This window comes from Antrostomus carolinensis, unplaced genomic scaffold, assembly GCF_000700745.2.
Source record: "Antrostomus carolinensis isolate BGI_N321 unplaced genomic scaffold, ASM70074v2 scaffold19653, whole genome shotgun sequence".
Lineage (NCBI taxonomy): Eukaryota > Metazoa > Chordata > Aves > Caprimulgiformes > Caprimulgidae > Antrostomus > Antrostomus carolinensis.
This window is the reverse complement of record NW_010304769.1, coordinates 1-16,174: the sequence shown is the minus strand read 5'-3', so window position 1 is coordinate 16,174 and position 16,174 is coordinate 1. Positions and strand designations below refer to the sequence as shown.

Below are 16,174 nucleotides of genomic sequence, written 5' to 3'. Positions count from 1 at the left end.
TGATGACTATTACCTTTTGCTTCCCTCCTATCTTCCAGAAGTGTCAGCGAACAAGCTGTGAGCTGTGCACATCTTTGAGAAGACAAAATCCAAGCTGCATTAACAGCTGTGATGTAAGGGCTTGCTTCCCTTCATGTGCTGTTCGTGTATGTGACAGCCTCCTGGAAGTTACCAAGCCATGCAGGTTCATACCTTGTCCTACAGCTGCTCCAAGAGGCTCTAAGCCTCACCCACTAGGTTGGAGAAATGTTCTTTATCAGGTCCATATATATCTAGAGTAGCCCTAGGGACATGCCATTTTTGGCTTAGTAAGGGGCTAAGAAAACATACCTGCCCTCCTGAAATCTCAACTTTTTAAGTAAAATAACAACAAAATTAAACCCAGAGCTGCACTGGTTGTAGATCTGGTATTTCTCAGGGATTGACACCTGCTAAGACTTAATGTTTCATACCCCTTCAGAAAGGAGAGCGGCGCACAAGGATCTCTGAGCACTGTTAAAAACACAGACTAGGTTCAAACAGAAGTTCAGGTGGAAGATCTAGGTGGACAGCCCATGAGCTGAGTGTCCTAAACTAGAGCTGTAACTAGCTGCAGGACAGTAGTGCATGAGTCCAGAGTCATTCCATACCCTACCAGGAGGTTTTGTTTTATTCTGCTGAGCTGTGACAGCACAAAGACCTGAGATGCCTTTCCTCTGGCCCAAGAGATAAATTCTTCTCCACCCTGGACATTGTTCTATCTTCTCTCAATATAGAGTGATGCAAAGAGACTTTTTGTCTCTGCTTTAAGGCAGACATTGTTAAAACCCAGGAAAAAGCAGGTTCTTAAAACTCTGCTTGACAGAAGTTGTCTTTGTGCTTATTCTGCAAGTAGCAGGAAAAGATTAAGCTGCATCCCCTATGACGTGCAGTTGGTTCTGATACATTAGAACATCACTACCACAGAAGAGCTCAGCGTGATCATAGAGGGCAAAGCAAGATGTGGTCACTGTTAGATGATTTCTCAGCTCACTGGTGCCAAAGAAAAAGCAACATAAGGCAATCAGAGCAACTTCTTTTTGTTTAGTTCTTAAAAGCAGTAAATCATATTTGACTTAATTTACTTTTTGGCTGTTCTCAGCCTAGACCACAGGCCATAAGGATAGCCTAAATTCAAATGGTTGGGGTTTTTTGTTTCTGGTTGTTTGTTTCAGGGTATTTTTTGTTTCGTTTTGTTTTTTACACAATCAGCTTTCATTTAACTTTGCTGTTTCTCAGTGACATCACTAGCATAAAGCTATAATATTTGGCATGCAGACAATGTGTAAAAATGTTTCTTTAAAGGAACTTTGCCCTCTTGATTATACCAAGATAACACAGAATGTATGACAGTTCACATGCTTTTCTAATTGAAGGTTTATGAAGGTGTATGAAATAACCTTTAGGGCAATTTTCCCTTTGTTATGACCCCTTACATTGCCTTTAAAAATATTCTGATTGCTACATTTGGACACATGACCATGTTACAGCACTTGAGACTATGTGCATGCTTGTGAGCCACAGGAAATGCAAGTTAATGCAGTTTAACTAAGCAGAGATCTCAGTCTCTAAGCTGATCTGAGTTCAACCTTGTGTTATCATTATTTTAAATTATTGTTGGGATGGAGCCTACATTTGATAGTTCACAAGCAAAACACTTTGAGAGGAAAAGAAAACTTTCTTGTGCCCTCACAGCATGCTACAAAGACAGAAGCAAATAAGCTCATTCTCTTTCTTGAAGATACCAAGTTCTCTTTGGTCCTTGAACAGCTATGACTGAAGTTGATCTGGCCTGTCAGGAACTGACTGCTTACCAGAATCATTACTTGTTTACCAGCACCTTTTTCAAAGACAAGGACAGGAAGTAAGCAACACAGCTAAAAGTGCACTGCCCACTTAAACATCATGCAGCATTCCTCTTTCACAATGACAGATTGAGCTAGGTTTGCCTCCTGCAGACAGCTGATCCACATACCCCTTCTACCCCTCCTATGTGGAGGTCACTGAGGCAACAGCTACAGTGGGAACAGCTTTTCAGGGGAAAGTGATTGGGCTGCCACTAAAATGGCCAATTAAATGAAGAAAGCTTAGCAGCCACAAAAATGTCCATTAGTGGGGCTAGGAAAGCATCAGCATGTGTGTGTATGACTGAAGAGATTCTTCCACGTATGACTAAGCTCTATTTCAGGTACTGGGTTGGGTGCGTTTCTGGATTCCTTGGGATGACCCCACAGAAACCAATCTGGGACACAAAATAAACTGCTTCCAGCTGTAACCTGCTCCTTTATTACTGATGTGAACAAGGCAGGGCTTATGAGACACAGGCTGCCTAACTGCACAAGGAGCTCAAAGTTTGGTTGTGGCTGATGAAGCATGCGAAATGTTGCAAGCAGCATACCAGCTTATACCAAGATATATATATATATTATTTTTTTTTTTAAAGGCAAAATTAAAATATCTACTAACTGCTTGGAAAGGACACAGGCTGGAGCCCAAAGGAGTGGATCAGTCTTAGAAGAGATATAAGAAAAGGTATTTGCATCTTCTCCTGTACATGCAAAACACAAAGGATTTAACCTAAGAAGAACTGGGCTGTCTTGCTATGAGACTAATTATCCAGCAATGAAAATAAATAGCAATGAAAAAGTGTCATCCCTGCAGTAACACAAAGCCAGAACAGCATTTTGTTTTCATTTTTAAGACTGCAAGCTCCTCAGGGCAGTAACTCTCTACTTAAATTTTGTGTAACAGAGGGCTCATTGTGAGCTCCTGCATCAGAATAGCTCAAGTAGTTTTCCTATCTACCTGTCCCAAAGAGACAGGTACTGGTGAAGGACTGCCAGGAGAAAGAAGATCCTCCACACGAGTCTGGTTTTGCCAGCCCTTTGTGACAAAGGGTTCTGATGGCACTGCCAGATACACTTGCAATTTTTAGTGTGTTAACCTGCAGTATTACTATTCAATGTTGTCTGATACAGATTTCTGTTGAAGGGCCTGATCCAGTCCAGCATGTTAGCAGAAACTCATCTTCAGCAGTAGTTCAGTTTATTTGCTGTGCTCTGACCAGGGGTGGCTGAGGTGCAGGCAAACAGTTTCATCAACTCACCTACAGAGGCAGTGACCTTAAGCACAGGGGCAGGGCAGACAGCTGGGAGTGGCAGTGGCAAACCAGACAGACAAGATTCATTGGAAACTCCCTGTCAAAGGCAAATCCTTCATTTTTTTTTGCCATTGGAATTTGTCAGCCTCAGAGAGCTGTCTCAGAAGTCATATTATAGTCCAGGGAAGAGCTTATCCTGATAGGATATTAGAGCCAATTTAGGGCAAGTTTAGTCAGGTATTTCAAGCAATTCTGGGTGCTCTGGCCACTGGCAAGCCCCATGTACATCTGGACTGTCTCCAGGGAGAGACATGAGCATATTAAACTGACCTTCTCTCATAACCAGATAAAGAGCATCACCCAGGTAACACCTTTGTCCTACCAGGGGACTAAATAATAAGCAGAGCCAAACCCCATTTTCAGACTAATACACAACTCTTCCAGACTGACAGGCTGCTCTTACAGACCACATGGAATCTTGGCACAGCTACTGCAGATCACACTGCTGTGCATCAGTAGCAGATTCCCTTTACAAAGCATCCTTCAAGTACGTAAGCAATACTGTCCATCAAGGCAGAGTGGCCCCTGCACCTTTTCCAGCCACACCACAGAAACATTATTGATGACTTTGTGATCCTTCATTTCTTTCTCTAAGCCACTTGATACTAGGACTAAGATATCATTACAAAAAGGCAACACTTTGTAAGGGGCTATCAGGCATTTCCAGGACAGACTTTAACCACAGGCCTCCATAAATAGTTTTTATTATGCTTTGGAAGTTCTCATCACACGTGATCATGCTGTAGACAGTTTTTCTTAGTGCAAAGTGCTTTGCTGCCTGTTGATCCAGTGTGTAAGCTGTTAGCAAAAGCAGGAAGTTACTTATCAGCCAGTGAGTACTGCCTTAAACACACATCTTTACTGCTACCCGCATTGCCTTACCGTCTGTATTTACAGACTCATGTCCACCTCCTCATATCAAGTCCTCATTTATCCCCAAACACACGCAGCAAACCCTGTACTTCTCTGGTTGTACGCGTGAGGACAAAGTCACACACCCTCCAAGCCTCTCTCAGATTACAGCACATCCTTTCACTGTCCAAAACATCACCCGTTTTGGCTGCAAATCCACTTGGACTCTTCCTATCTGGCCGACTCCCCTCTTTTCCTGTTCTCCATCTCCTTTTCTGCCCAAAGTGAAGAGTGTGATCACTTCTACTTGCGTGGAAGATGATAGCGGGAGGTGTGGTGGTCCTTCAGGTCAAACTCATCATGGCCTTCCCTGAGAAGCAAACACAAAGTACAGTCAGTTGTCAATACCCAGGCAGGGAGCTCACTCTTAGCCACTGCACAGGATGTCTCCCAGCAGCCCTTAACTAGAAACCTATCCCAAGAGTTAGCTGTGAGGACCCAACTGGCAGCCACATGGCCTGACTACTCAAGATATTTGCTTGTAACAGAAACCTCTGAGGTGCTTTGTGGCAAGGTCTGCTCATCCTTGCCTGCTGAAATGGGAAATGACAATTGGTCCCTCTGTTTCTTTTCCAGTTTGAGAGGTTCATGTAACTGGTGGCTTCTTTTCAGCAGCATGTCTGTGATTCCCAGGCACATTAGCAACTCCTATGATAACAGTCAAAATGACAGTCTGCTCCACACAACTCTGAAAAATAACTGTTGTAATGCAGTGTACTGGCAGCTGTCTTAACTGCACTCAGAGGCAGGCAGTGGTGAGTAAGACACAAGCCTGCATCTGCAGCGTGCAAGTGATACACTCACTCACCTGCTAGACTGCTGATTCTGTTTTTATTGGTGTTTGCTGTCTGATACTTTTTTTTGTTTTATTTTTAATCAGCTAACACTGCTAGTCATATGTTCTCTTACCATTGTCATATGTTCTCTCCCACTCCATTTCCATCTCTCTACAAAAATATTAGCAGGAAAGAATATACACAAAAACATCTCTTACTATCCCAACCAGATTCTTAGCATCCCGCTGTCCAAACGTCACCCAGCACTAGTCTCAGAATCCAGCCAACTACCCAGTATTTATGAGGCATAAAAAAGAGAAGCCACACAAGCTGTGAGAAATAGCTTTGTATTCAAATAATTAACCCTTCAAATCTTAGACGTGCAACATTTTTGTCAAAAATGAAGCTACAGATGTTTAAAAACCAAGACTATAGCTGCTGCAAAGCCTGACTAAGGAAAAAAGGTTTGCACATACATATTTCAACAAAGATTTTATAAGATTTAAGACTGCAGGGTCTCAAGCTAAGAAAAGCTTCAGGAATTTATACTATCTGATCTCCTCTCTTACAGGAATCCAGCCCAGAACATCCATCAACGTCATTAACAAGCCATAAGAGTCGCTGAACAATGGTCTCACTTACCCCATCCCACGCAATGCAGCACATCAGCTGCTCCAGAGAACACTCAGGCAATGTACCCTAACAGGCACTGGAGCAGAATATTTCTGCCTTGGACCAGTTCAGTTCCTGAAGCCTGGGATAACTACTGATCACACAACAATTTCCGTAACAACTAGCATTCAGGTCAGATCTGGGTTCCTCAAACCTTCCCTCCTACTGCCTGCTTTTCTGCCCAACAGGAAGAACAAACAAAAGTAGCCAAGCTTACCTGTGACCCGCCTCTCAGATGAAGAGGAATTGTGAGACTTACCGAAAACAGCGCTGGCAGTACAGATCCCCGTCACAGCCATGGCAGCGCAAAGTGGCATCTTCGTTGCAGATACAGCACCAGGGTAACTCATCCTCATCGCTGTCATCTGCGCTGGCAAGAGCTGTGGTGGTTGGAGTATGGCTCTAATTCACATAGAAAACAGAGACACGGAATTCAAACCCCAGCAGAGACAATACAGGACTTTCCCTGTAATGCACGATGGCCACATAGTCCATAGTTCATTCTCTGCTGATTCTAAGTGTGTGAGATGAACCTGCTCAGAGCCCAAGGACAGGCTCCATATGTACCTAGATTGTTAAATAAAACCCCAAGGTACTCCCAATCATTTGCTCATGGATCTATGTTGCTCAGAAGGTAAACAGGTATTCACCCTCATTCAGTGTCTCCAGCAATATGCACCAACACTGTCCATACTGTGTCAAGGGCATGAAGCCCAGATCTTCTGGCAGGCATCACAGCAACACCAAGTGACAAACCATCCCTGCTGCAAAAGCAAGCGATCAGTTTTGCTGAAAGCAGTTATGTGGGAAGGGAAAGCAGGGGAGTGGTGGTGGAGTTGTTTTCTTCCTGTTGTAGAAAGAAAACTGGGGGACAAAGGAAGTGATTTGCCAAAAGGCCCCTGTTATTGATTTGTACCTGAGGTTGGGCCAAAAAGATCTTATAGAATCACAGAATGATTTGGGTCAGAAGGGACCTTTAAAGGTCATCAAGTCCAACCCTCCTGCAGTGAACAGGGACATCTTCAACTACATCAGGTTGCTCAGAGCCCCATACAGCCTGACCTTGAACGTTCGAGGGATGGGGCTTCTACCAGCTCTCTGGGAAACCTGTTCTCGTGTTCCACCACCCTCACTGTAAAAATGTTTTTTCTTATATCTAAATTATAATCTAAAAATCTACCCACAAAGCCAACTATTGTCTCCTTCTGCTTTACAGAGAACTCTTGTGGGACCAAACAGCCATACACACACTAGGACACAGTGTCTGGACACTGGCAAAGGCAGCTTCCTAACACAACAGCAGTAAGATGGCACTATCTTTTACATCAGTAATCCCAGAAGCGCAAGGTGGCATACCTACGAGATGGATGTTTTCAATAATGCTTACAATTAAACAATTTCTTCCACTGGGGACAGGCCTGTCAGGTGTCTGTGAGTCACAGCTTGATTTAATTCTTGTAATACACATTAGAGAAGGTGTATGTATTTCCATAATAGGCTGGAATTCATTCTGAGCATAGGATATCTTGTTACCAGTTCCTCCCTCTGACCTTATATGAGAACACAGACAGTTGATTACTATCTAGAGGTTCTCTTCTCCACATGCTGAGAGCACTGGCAAACCTCCCACTTACCCTGGTTCAGGCTGTATGGTACTAGACTGTGGACTCTTGGTCTAATTATATTGGTGAGTTGAAAAACTCTTCTCTAATATCCATCTTGTGAGGTCTATGCTAACTTCTCTGGGTTTAGAGGACACCTTCCTATTCAGCAGAAAGCCAGCCTGAAAGGAATTATATTCCAGGAAACAACTCCTTTTAAAAGCACAAGGATGACTCAGAGCTGTGCTCAGTACTGGTCAGCCTTGCAGAAGCCACTCAGCTTGTCTGCTCTGGAGAATCTGGTTGTTAGTTTGGTTTTCTTTCCCCTCCATCAAGCCTAGGATATAGCCAACATTTGCTGCAGAACTGTACTCTCCTGAGGCCCTGGAACATGTTATTTCAAGAGATCCTGACCAGCTCACTGACCTTTTGCTTTGCTTTCTTATGCAGGTTCTGTTGTGAGGGTCCTGGTTGGGTGGTCTGATCTGGAGGAATGTTAAATCCACTTGCTTCATCCAGGGCTGCTTCCTCTGTGAGCTGGTAACAACAGAAAGCAAGAAGCTTCTTGTTTTAAACACCTCATTCTAGGCTCTAAATCTCCTGCCCTTCTCCTTGCTCTCATGCAGTAACAGGAGATGACAAGTCTGAATACATCTGGCATTATCCAGACAGATGTGAGCTTGCTCCGTCTGCACTTTGAACACTGTGTGTACATTGTGAACAGTCAGTGAAGCAGCAAGAGACTGCACAGCTATCAGCAGACCCTCAACATCATGATAATCACACGTGTGGTCAGTAATCAGGCAGAAACTTAAGCACAGAAAACTGATGTCAGCCTGCAAGATAATTGATAGACATTTTAGGGATACACTAAACAGTGCACATCTCGTCATTCATGTTCTACCTGGGTGGAGGAAAAAGAGGATACAAATAAGGAAGTACCAGCAGAGAGGGGTTGGAGAGGAGACACACACCACAACAGACACTAAGCATGAATGAGAAAGACAATGTGACAGACTAGAAGTAATGTTGGCAATTGCCTGTAGCTGAATAGCCCATGAGAGATGGGAAAGCACTAGGAGGGGAAAGAATGAAACTCTGCCCAGGAACAGAAACACGTCCTTTGCACACTCACCAGGTAACACACACATACTGTGAGTAACTGAGAGGAAGATAAATAAGGCCACAGCTGTCACTTCTGACCTGTTTTAGCACTCTGCAAATGGCTTCCTCCTCAGCCACTTCCTCATCACTGTCAGGGAGTTTATAGGTTTCCAGTGTAACTGCAGGAGTAAGAGACAGGAGACAGTAAGTCACACCTGCCTCAAACCTTGCATCCATTTATGTGCCAGAGACAATCCTTTGTGGTGTGAGCTGGTTTTGGCATTCTGGCTCTGGAACAGATACTTCTCAGTTGGGGACTCCTCAGAAAGGGTGTTATTGTTTGGTTTTAGTACTGGAAGAGTGAAGGAAAAAATCCCCACTAAAAATAGACCTTTGCTTTTAAAAGCTTTCTTAACCTCACCAGAGCATGCTAGAATTATCTCAAAGAAGGGTGCAAGACAAAGCAGTCTGACCCTACAGCTCTGGCCTTTACCCTTCACTAAGATCTTTCAAACTGATTTCATTATGAACCAACCTGTACAACTTCACAGACAGAACCAAATCTCAGTCTGTTTCTTGCAGAACAGAGGAATTAAATGGACAAATGCCTCTCAGAAAAAGAAATTACTCTGTCGCAGAAACGTAGTTCTTCTTTGGGCACTGTATTCTCACCTGCTACCCACCTTTCTCTGGGTCCTCGCCTCTGAGCGCTGCCAGTCTCTTGGCAACTTGTAGGATCTTTTCCTGCCTAGTGTTCTCTTCCCGCAGCTCGGCAGCAGCTTCTGCCAGAAGTTTATTCTTCTCTTCCTCTAGCTGTTTGGGGTCCAGGTTTGCAGGGCAAACACCATCTTCACTTTCCCGATTGAGATCATTCAAACTTTGGCCACTAACAGCTGCAAACAGACACATAGAGCAGGCTGGTGACTCAGCAGCAATGTTCCTTCGACACAGACAATGTGACTAAAGCGATGGTGTGAGAGCAGCTTAATTAATTTGGGTAATAATGGGAGAAGGGATGCCACAGTAGGATCCACACTGTACATGAAGAGATGAAAGAGAGCTAATGTGTATTTTACAGCGAGATTATAGAGAAAGCACAGCAGCAAGGAAGATAATGGTATCCCAGATTCCAATGTTTTGCAACGAAGCACAGATGTGTTAGCAGTAGCAACAGCTCCTCCCCAGGGAGGAGTCACCTTAGAGAAACAGAGAGGAGCAATCTGAATAATACAACACTAAGAAGAAGGAACCATCTCCAAGCAAAGACAAGGAGACTGCATATGGAGCCAGATGGCTGTTCTTGGTCAATTTGGGAGTCCTAAGGGAGAGACAAGGACAAACTGGACACCCAGCTCCCCTGTTAGCTAGATAGGGAGGCACATATTCCCTTCTCACTATAGCATGCACATTATCAGACAGAAAAAGGGTCTTTGGGAGCCAAAATAGATACCCTGAGGCTGGACTCTTGATCTGTAATGTTCATCAATGGCAACTTCCTCAGACAGTTGAGTTAACAGGTCCTCTGTCTGCTGGATCAGACTTCTGGTATCAGGAGGCTGGTGTACCTAAAAAAAACACCAAGGAGGAAAAGGGAAAAGGCAAATGAGAGAAAAATGGCATACTCAAGCAAAATAAAAGTTTGGTAACCAAGATCACGCTAGGTGGGAGCAGCATAAAAAGATGCATCCACTGATCTTGAGAGTCTCAGCTTACGGTTACCTGGTGTAAGACTTTCAGGGCTTCATTCTCAGAGGTGCTGAATGTGCACAACTCTAAAAGCAGTCACTCAGACAAGGCAAAGTGGTGCTGAATGTACAGGAGTATACACTGCTGGGTCCCAACCCTAGCTCTGCCACTACCTCCAATGTGAATAAAGTGCCACTCTCAACAGTGGCAGCCAGCAGCCCTGAGGCCTATGATAACAGCTGGATGTGCAGCACTGCTAGAAAAGGAGCACGAGGAAATTATTTCTTAGGGACAAGACCATTTATACAGGCTTTGAATACATATATCCAACTAATTTCCTCTGCAATCTCAGACTAACCACTCTTGTGCTTCCATTCCTGGAATAATTAACAGGATTTTGCCCAACTGGGATGCAGTAGCAACTATAGGATACAGTTAGAAGTTAGAGCTGATAAGCCCAAACACAGACAAACAGCTCTGGAAAAGTATCAGACCACTTAGGCATACAAATGGGTAGAGAGGAAAAAACTTGGCATCTATTGTTAAAAATAAACACATGATGTACATTGGACATAAAGGAACATACTGCACTGAAACTGAAGCAGTGAACTGGTAAAGGCTGGCCATTTGTTTCTGGAGCAATGACACAAAGAGGACATGGAGGTTTCTGAAGGCAGCCACCTGGACACAAAAAAGGTGAAGAGGGAAGAACGGCTAAAATGCTGGGACACCAGTTACTGTGTCAGCTCAGAATACATTGCTGGCTGAAGAGCTGAGGGAGCTTACAGGTCTGGGAGCCTGGGAAGGAGGGTCTCTCCCCTGTAGGACAGCCAACCGGTCCTCCACTTCCTGTGCGGATGGAACAGGTCCCGGGCAGTCCTCCTTCAGGGCAGCCAGCCTAGCTTCGATCTCAGCCTGAGTAGGGACGGACTCTGCAATTCAGAATAACCCAAGGGAGGAGATTACTCTGTTATTGAGAACAAAAAGCTTCAGATTTTTTTTTTCTTAAAATTATATCAGCCTCTGAACATCCAAGCAAAAACCTCCCTCAGCCCCAGCCATGCATGAGGGGTCACACTGCAGTGACTCAGAAACTATCCTAACTAACTGCTAACTGCTGTCCTTTTCTTCCAAGTCCTTGCCTCCTGCACAGTTTATCTCCTAGCCATAAGGCAAGTATGAGGGTATTGTCATTTGGCAATCAGCTGACTCAGGATACTAGGGACATGCAGAGAAATAAGTGCCATTTAGGTAGTACAGTTCATTGCTCCCACATCTTTTTATGTAATTCTAGGCATATCAGACTGAAACCCTTCCCCACCACATAACAGGACAAGAGGAAATGGCCTCAAGTTGCACCAGGGGAGGTTTAGATTTATATTAGGAAAAATTTCTTCACCAAAAAGGTTGCCAGGCATTGGAATAGGCTGCCCAGGGAAGTGGCTGAGTCACTAGCCCTGGAGGTATTTAAAAGACATGTAGATGTGGTGCTTAGGGACATGCTTTAGTGGTGGACTTGGCAGTGTTAGGTCTACATTTGGACTTGATCATCTTAAGGTCTTTTCCAACCTAAATGATTCTATGATAAACTGCAATAACTTTGCAGTGTGTTCTTTCCCTTTTAGAGATCACATATCATTTTTTAAATAGTTTATTCTCTCACAAGCACCACAAGAACCTGACAGATGAGAGTCCTTTTTCTCCTCTGTGAGGCAAGGCTGGCCAGAACAATCCCACAGAGACTGGTGCTGCTGTTGCCCAGGACAATGACCCACAGGAAACATCCTGCCAAATAGTTTGGCCAAAGACCCTCACTTCATTCTGCTCCTATTGCACTTGACACAGGCTTTTACCCCAAACAATGGAAAATGTGAAAGTGATTTTACAGGAAAGATACTGCCCCAGAATTAAGAAGTAGTTTCAAGGGAAACCCCAAGAAGCAAAAAAGAAACTGGAACATTAATCTAAAATCATTGTAGCATCTGGCCCTTGTGGCAGCAGGACGTGGATGCTCTGTCCAGTTTTAACCCTTCAGTTCCCTAAAAAGGAAGGCTCTGAAAGCCCAGCACTTCCCTCTGCCTCCAGGTTCCAAGTTTCCAAAGTAGCAGTGTTCCCACACAAGGTATCTCCAGTATTCTCCAAAACTCACTTGGTCTCCTTTCCTCCCTGAGCCTCTCCAGTCTCTCTGCGATAGCTCTATCCTCTTTGGAGAGCCCCTGGTATCTGGAGCTTGCTTGACCTGCAGGTTTTGCAGTCGCCTTCTGTTGTTCTTTCAGCTGGTTTTGCTTTGCCTCAAAAGCTGCTACACACCTGTGACAAGGATGGAAACAAATGACAATTGAGAACAAAGGTTTAAACCCTGAGATATTAAAATATCCTCTGTGAACTCAGCAGACTATTTAAAGAACACTGGTGTAAAACAGAACAGAAACCACTCCCTCCTGTACCAGGCTCTCCCATATTGGCACAATGAGGTACTCCTAAAAGTAAGGAAAGCTTTAGCTCACAGGAGCAACACACCTGGCACCATTTCTAAGGAGACAAGGAACATTTCACCACCACATTCCTGTTTCCAAGCCAACCCTGATCAATCATAGGCAGGAGGCTGTTCAGGAGACTATTCAAAAGAGCACACACTCCACCCCCCCAAACAAACAAATGAAAAACCCAAACAACAAAACAAAAGCCCCATCCTTAATCTAATTCTAAATGAGCAAATACTCAGATCACAACTCCCACTTTTGTTGGTCTCTATAGGGGAAGAGGAGTGGGGGCCTGAAAGGCTACATACACTGTGGCAGAAAGAACCACCTGAGTGGCAAATGCAACTCACTTTTTGTAGTTTTCTGGTGGTGACCATTTTGCTGAACTGCTTTGAGATCCCTCTCTGGAAGACAAAAACAACGATTTCTCTGAACTCAAGACACTGACAATGCTTCAATCATCTAGTCTCTCAACTCAAGAGGAATCCATACATGTTTCTTGACCTCCTGGCACAGTCCCTTCCATAACCTCATTAATATGGACAGCGATCAGCTTATGGAAGGGATTAAGATAACATAGCCACCTGGGACAGCAGGGGACTTCATTTCTAGTCCTTTGGTCCAGTTGTTTTGCATCTGGACAAAACATGATTTAATATGGTCACCAGTGATCCAAAGGAGGAGCAGCTGAAATATCCTCACCTCCCACAGTCTGCACCTCCCAGTTCAGAGAGCAAATAGAGAGTAGTTAGGTAAGACTCCCAGTGTAATTAGCTTCCATGCAGCAGAACGCTCTGAAAGGAGCTGTGGCATGCAACAAACACGGAATTATATAATGCACGAGCTAAACAAAATGTTACAAAAATTATTATATAATCACCAGTATCATAACAACAATTTCTAGCACACTTGAACACCGCACACCAGAAACACATCTTGTGTAACAAACTTCTGCCTCGCTCTATTCAGGCTGAGCTGCTAAACTACACGCTTATGTAAAGTAGCCAGCATATTTTATTCATTCCTAGAAGTCACAGCTACAAACACATCTGCTCTGTGCTAAGGCCTGTACAATAACGAATGAATGCAACATTGTTGGACCACTTTCCAGTGTTAAAGTTTCATTTCTGAAAGCCATTTGCATGAAGAACAACAATACATGCAGCTTCCAGAGCTGCAGCCTGTGTGTATTATATACCTGCTATCCAGTCAGGGATTTTTTGCTGCTCTAAGTCTACAGTACTGATATTAAACAGAAGAGGGAAAATAAACCCAAAAAAAACAAACAACCTCCCCCCAAAAAAACAAAACAAAATAAAACCAACATAGAGAAGGGCTGCCCTGTCTTGTTAACTGCTTTGGAATTGTAAAGGAAACCCAGAAAATTTCAAAACTAAAAGTGTTAAGAAATACTAGTTGTTTAGCCTAAATCAGTAAGTCTTAAATAGAATGAATTGCTTCAAGTCAATTATTTAGCATCATTAAGATGCAGGAGTTACAGCACAATGCTGTGCAATTCAGTATACTGTTTGCTTAGCATTACTTACTAGTAGCTAGATTTGCTGAAGCCTCAGGCCACAAGCTGTGAGCTTTCACCTAGATATACTTTCAGCTGGGATGGAGTTAATTTTCTTCTTAGTAGCTGGTACAGTGCTGTGTTTTGGATTTAGTATGAGAATAATGTTGATAACACAAATGTTTTAGTTGTTGCTAAGCAGCATGCATCCTAAGTCTAGGACTTTTCTGCTCCCCATGCTCTGCCAGCGAGCAGGTCCACAAGAAGCACAAACCAGAAGGGAAGGAGGCTACAACCACCAGCAGAAGCTGCACACTTGGCAAGGTAAGAACAGTTAACAGCCTGCCTGGAGACAGAGGAAGAATCCAATAAGGTGTTAGAAGACTCCAGACCAGAAATCACCACTGGACCAAAAAGGCACATGAAGAATGTATCAGGGGCAGGCGCATAGATTGTAAGGGTGTGATTGTTCAGGGATTTATTTGTCCAGGGTCCCTCTCAGGAGCCACCCAGCTCAAGCTGTTTTTTCCTGTCTGTACCATCTGAATAAATTATTTTAAAAAATAAGATTCAATGCCTGAGACTCTGCTACGGGAAACCTAGGGTTGAGCCTGAAGGAAAAGGAAGTGCCCAAGAGTGTGTGTGTGAGTGAGGAGTCGAGAGGGGCACCCGTGGGCTCACTGGAGTGGCCCACTGCGAAGGGACTGCAGTCCTAGCAGTTAAAGTCTTGGGTGGTGCACATGCAACTCCTTGAATGGTGTGTGAATGCTCAGGCAGCAGCTTCTCCTTTAACAAAAAACTGAATACTGTGTTTTCACTATCAATGGCTCACACTGTTTTCATGAGCCAGCGCTTCCTAAACGAAGACCTCTGCTAATGAGAGGCTGTTCTCTTTTAGACACCTGCAGAGCCAGAAAATTCCCCATTTGCTGGTGAAAATTCCTTGTTATAGGAGATAAGTGAGGAAGAGAGGTAAAAGAAATACAAGAGAAGGGAGAGGACCCAGAAGAATTGGTTGAGATAGGGGTTCTGGTGTATACTTGTGCTCTTGTGTTACTTGTTCACGTGTATAACTCATACTGCTGCTGAATTCCACTTTTATTTGTTTTCAACAGGCAATATACACGTTATGTTTGCAATTTTTTTTTTTTACTTTTAAAAGCAAACTGATTTTATGCTACAAAATTTTAAGTCTTCAGGCAACACATAGCAGAGGATTCAACAATGAGGATTTGCATCACTGTTTGCCCACAGAGGTAACAACTCTTTGAATATCTTATTGTCAGACCACTTGACTAGTACCCATCTGAAAAGACCGACAGTACTTTCAACAGGGTGTAGATTTCTGGGTAATAACATGGTGGGGCTTAACCTGGTCTTGTCTAGTTAAGATATCCCCAGGCATTCAGTGTCTATCCATAAAGATTTCACAGAATCACAGAATATTAGGGATGGGAAGGGACCTCAAAAGATCACCCAGTCCAATCCCCCTGCCGGAGCAGGAACCTAAATGAGATCACACAAGAAGGTGTCCAGGCGGGTCTTGAATGTCTCCAGAGAAGAAGACTACACAACCTCCCTGGGCAGGAGGTTCTTTCAGAACCTGGTTCTTTCAGACTACCTTGTCACCACAGAGAACAGCCTCACAAATCCTCATTCCTATCTTTGGACTGCACAGCTCGTGTAACAGCAGCTCAGTAATAGCCTGGCTTGAAACCCCAGGGTACAGGCAGTGTGCAAGGCACAGCTCACACGCAGAAACGTGCAACACAACACTGGGATGTGAAACAAAGAAACAAAGCAGGATGCTGTCATTGGGTGAAGAAACACTCCTGTCTTACCCAGTTAGTTTTCCATAACACTGCTTGCACACCTTCTGCTGAGTGGTTCCACAGCGAGGAACAGCAGCGCTGAAGCCAAGGCAGCCTGAGCAGAAGGACCGTCCGCAGTTCTTGCACCCACACTGTGGAGACACGGCTTCACCACCTGGTCACCACACACACCCCATGGTTCCAACATGCCGTACTCAGGAACAACGCCCACACCAAGATATATTAAAAGTAATGCTGGTTTTTTAAGAGAACTATATCATTAGCTGCTGCTGAAGATAGGGAGACTCTCGAGAGCCTTTGAGCACCAGCACATAACTCCTGCTAGAAGCAGAGACACCATTTCATCCCATAATAATGACGTGTGTATGTGGGGAAATACAGTGGGCCATCCAGAAGGACCTTGACAGGCTTGAG

At 44.0% G+C, this 16,174-nt stretch overlaps 1 protein-coding gene across 1 annotated transcript; it reads right to left on the bottom strand.

The window, feature by feature from the left end:
* Nucleotides 1–4,333: 4,333 nt before the first annotated feature.
* ZFYVE19 (zinc finger FYVE-type containing 19) lies at nt 4,334–15,914 on the bottom strand (the record flags this gene model as incomplete). The annotated part of the gene is made up of 10 exons (XM_029084175.1): nt 4,334–4,400; nt 5,798–5,908; nt 7,558–7,676; nt 8,343–8,422; nt 8,927–9,136; nt 9,694–9,808; nt 10,716–10,861; nt 12,079–12,239; nt 12,763–12,816; nt 15,770–15,914. Coding segments are annotated over 10 exons (1,208 nt in total), but the record flags the coding sequence as incomplete, so codon positions are not given.
* Nucleotides 15,915–16,174: the final 260 nt, after the last annotated feature.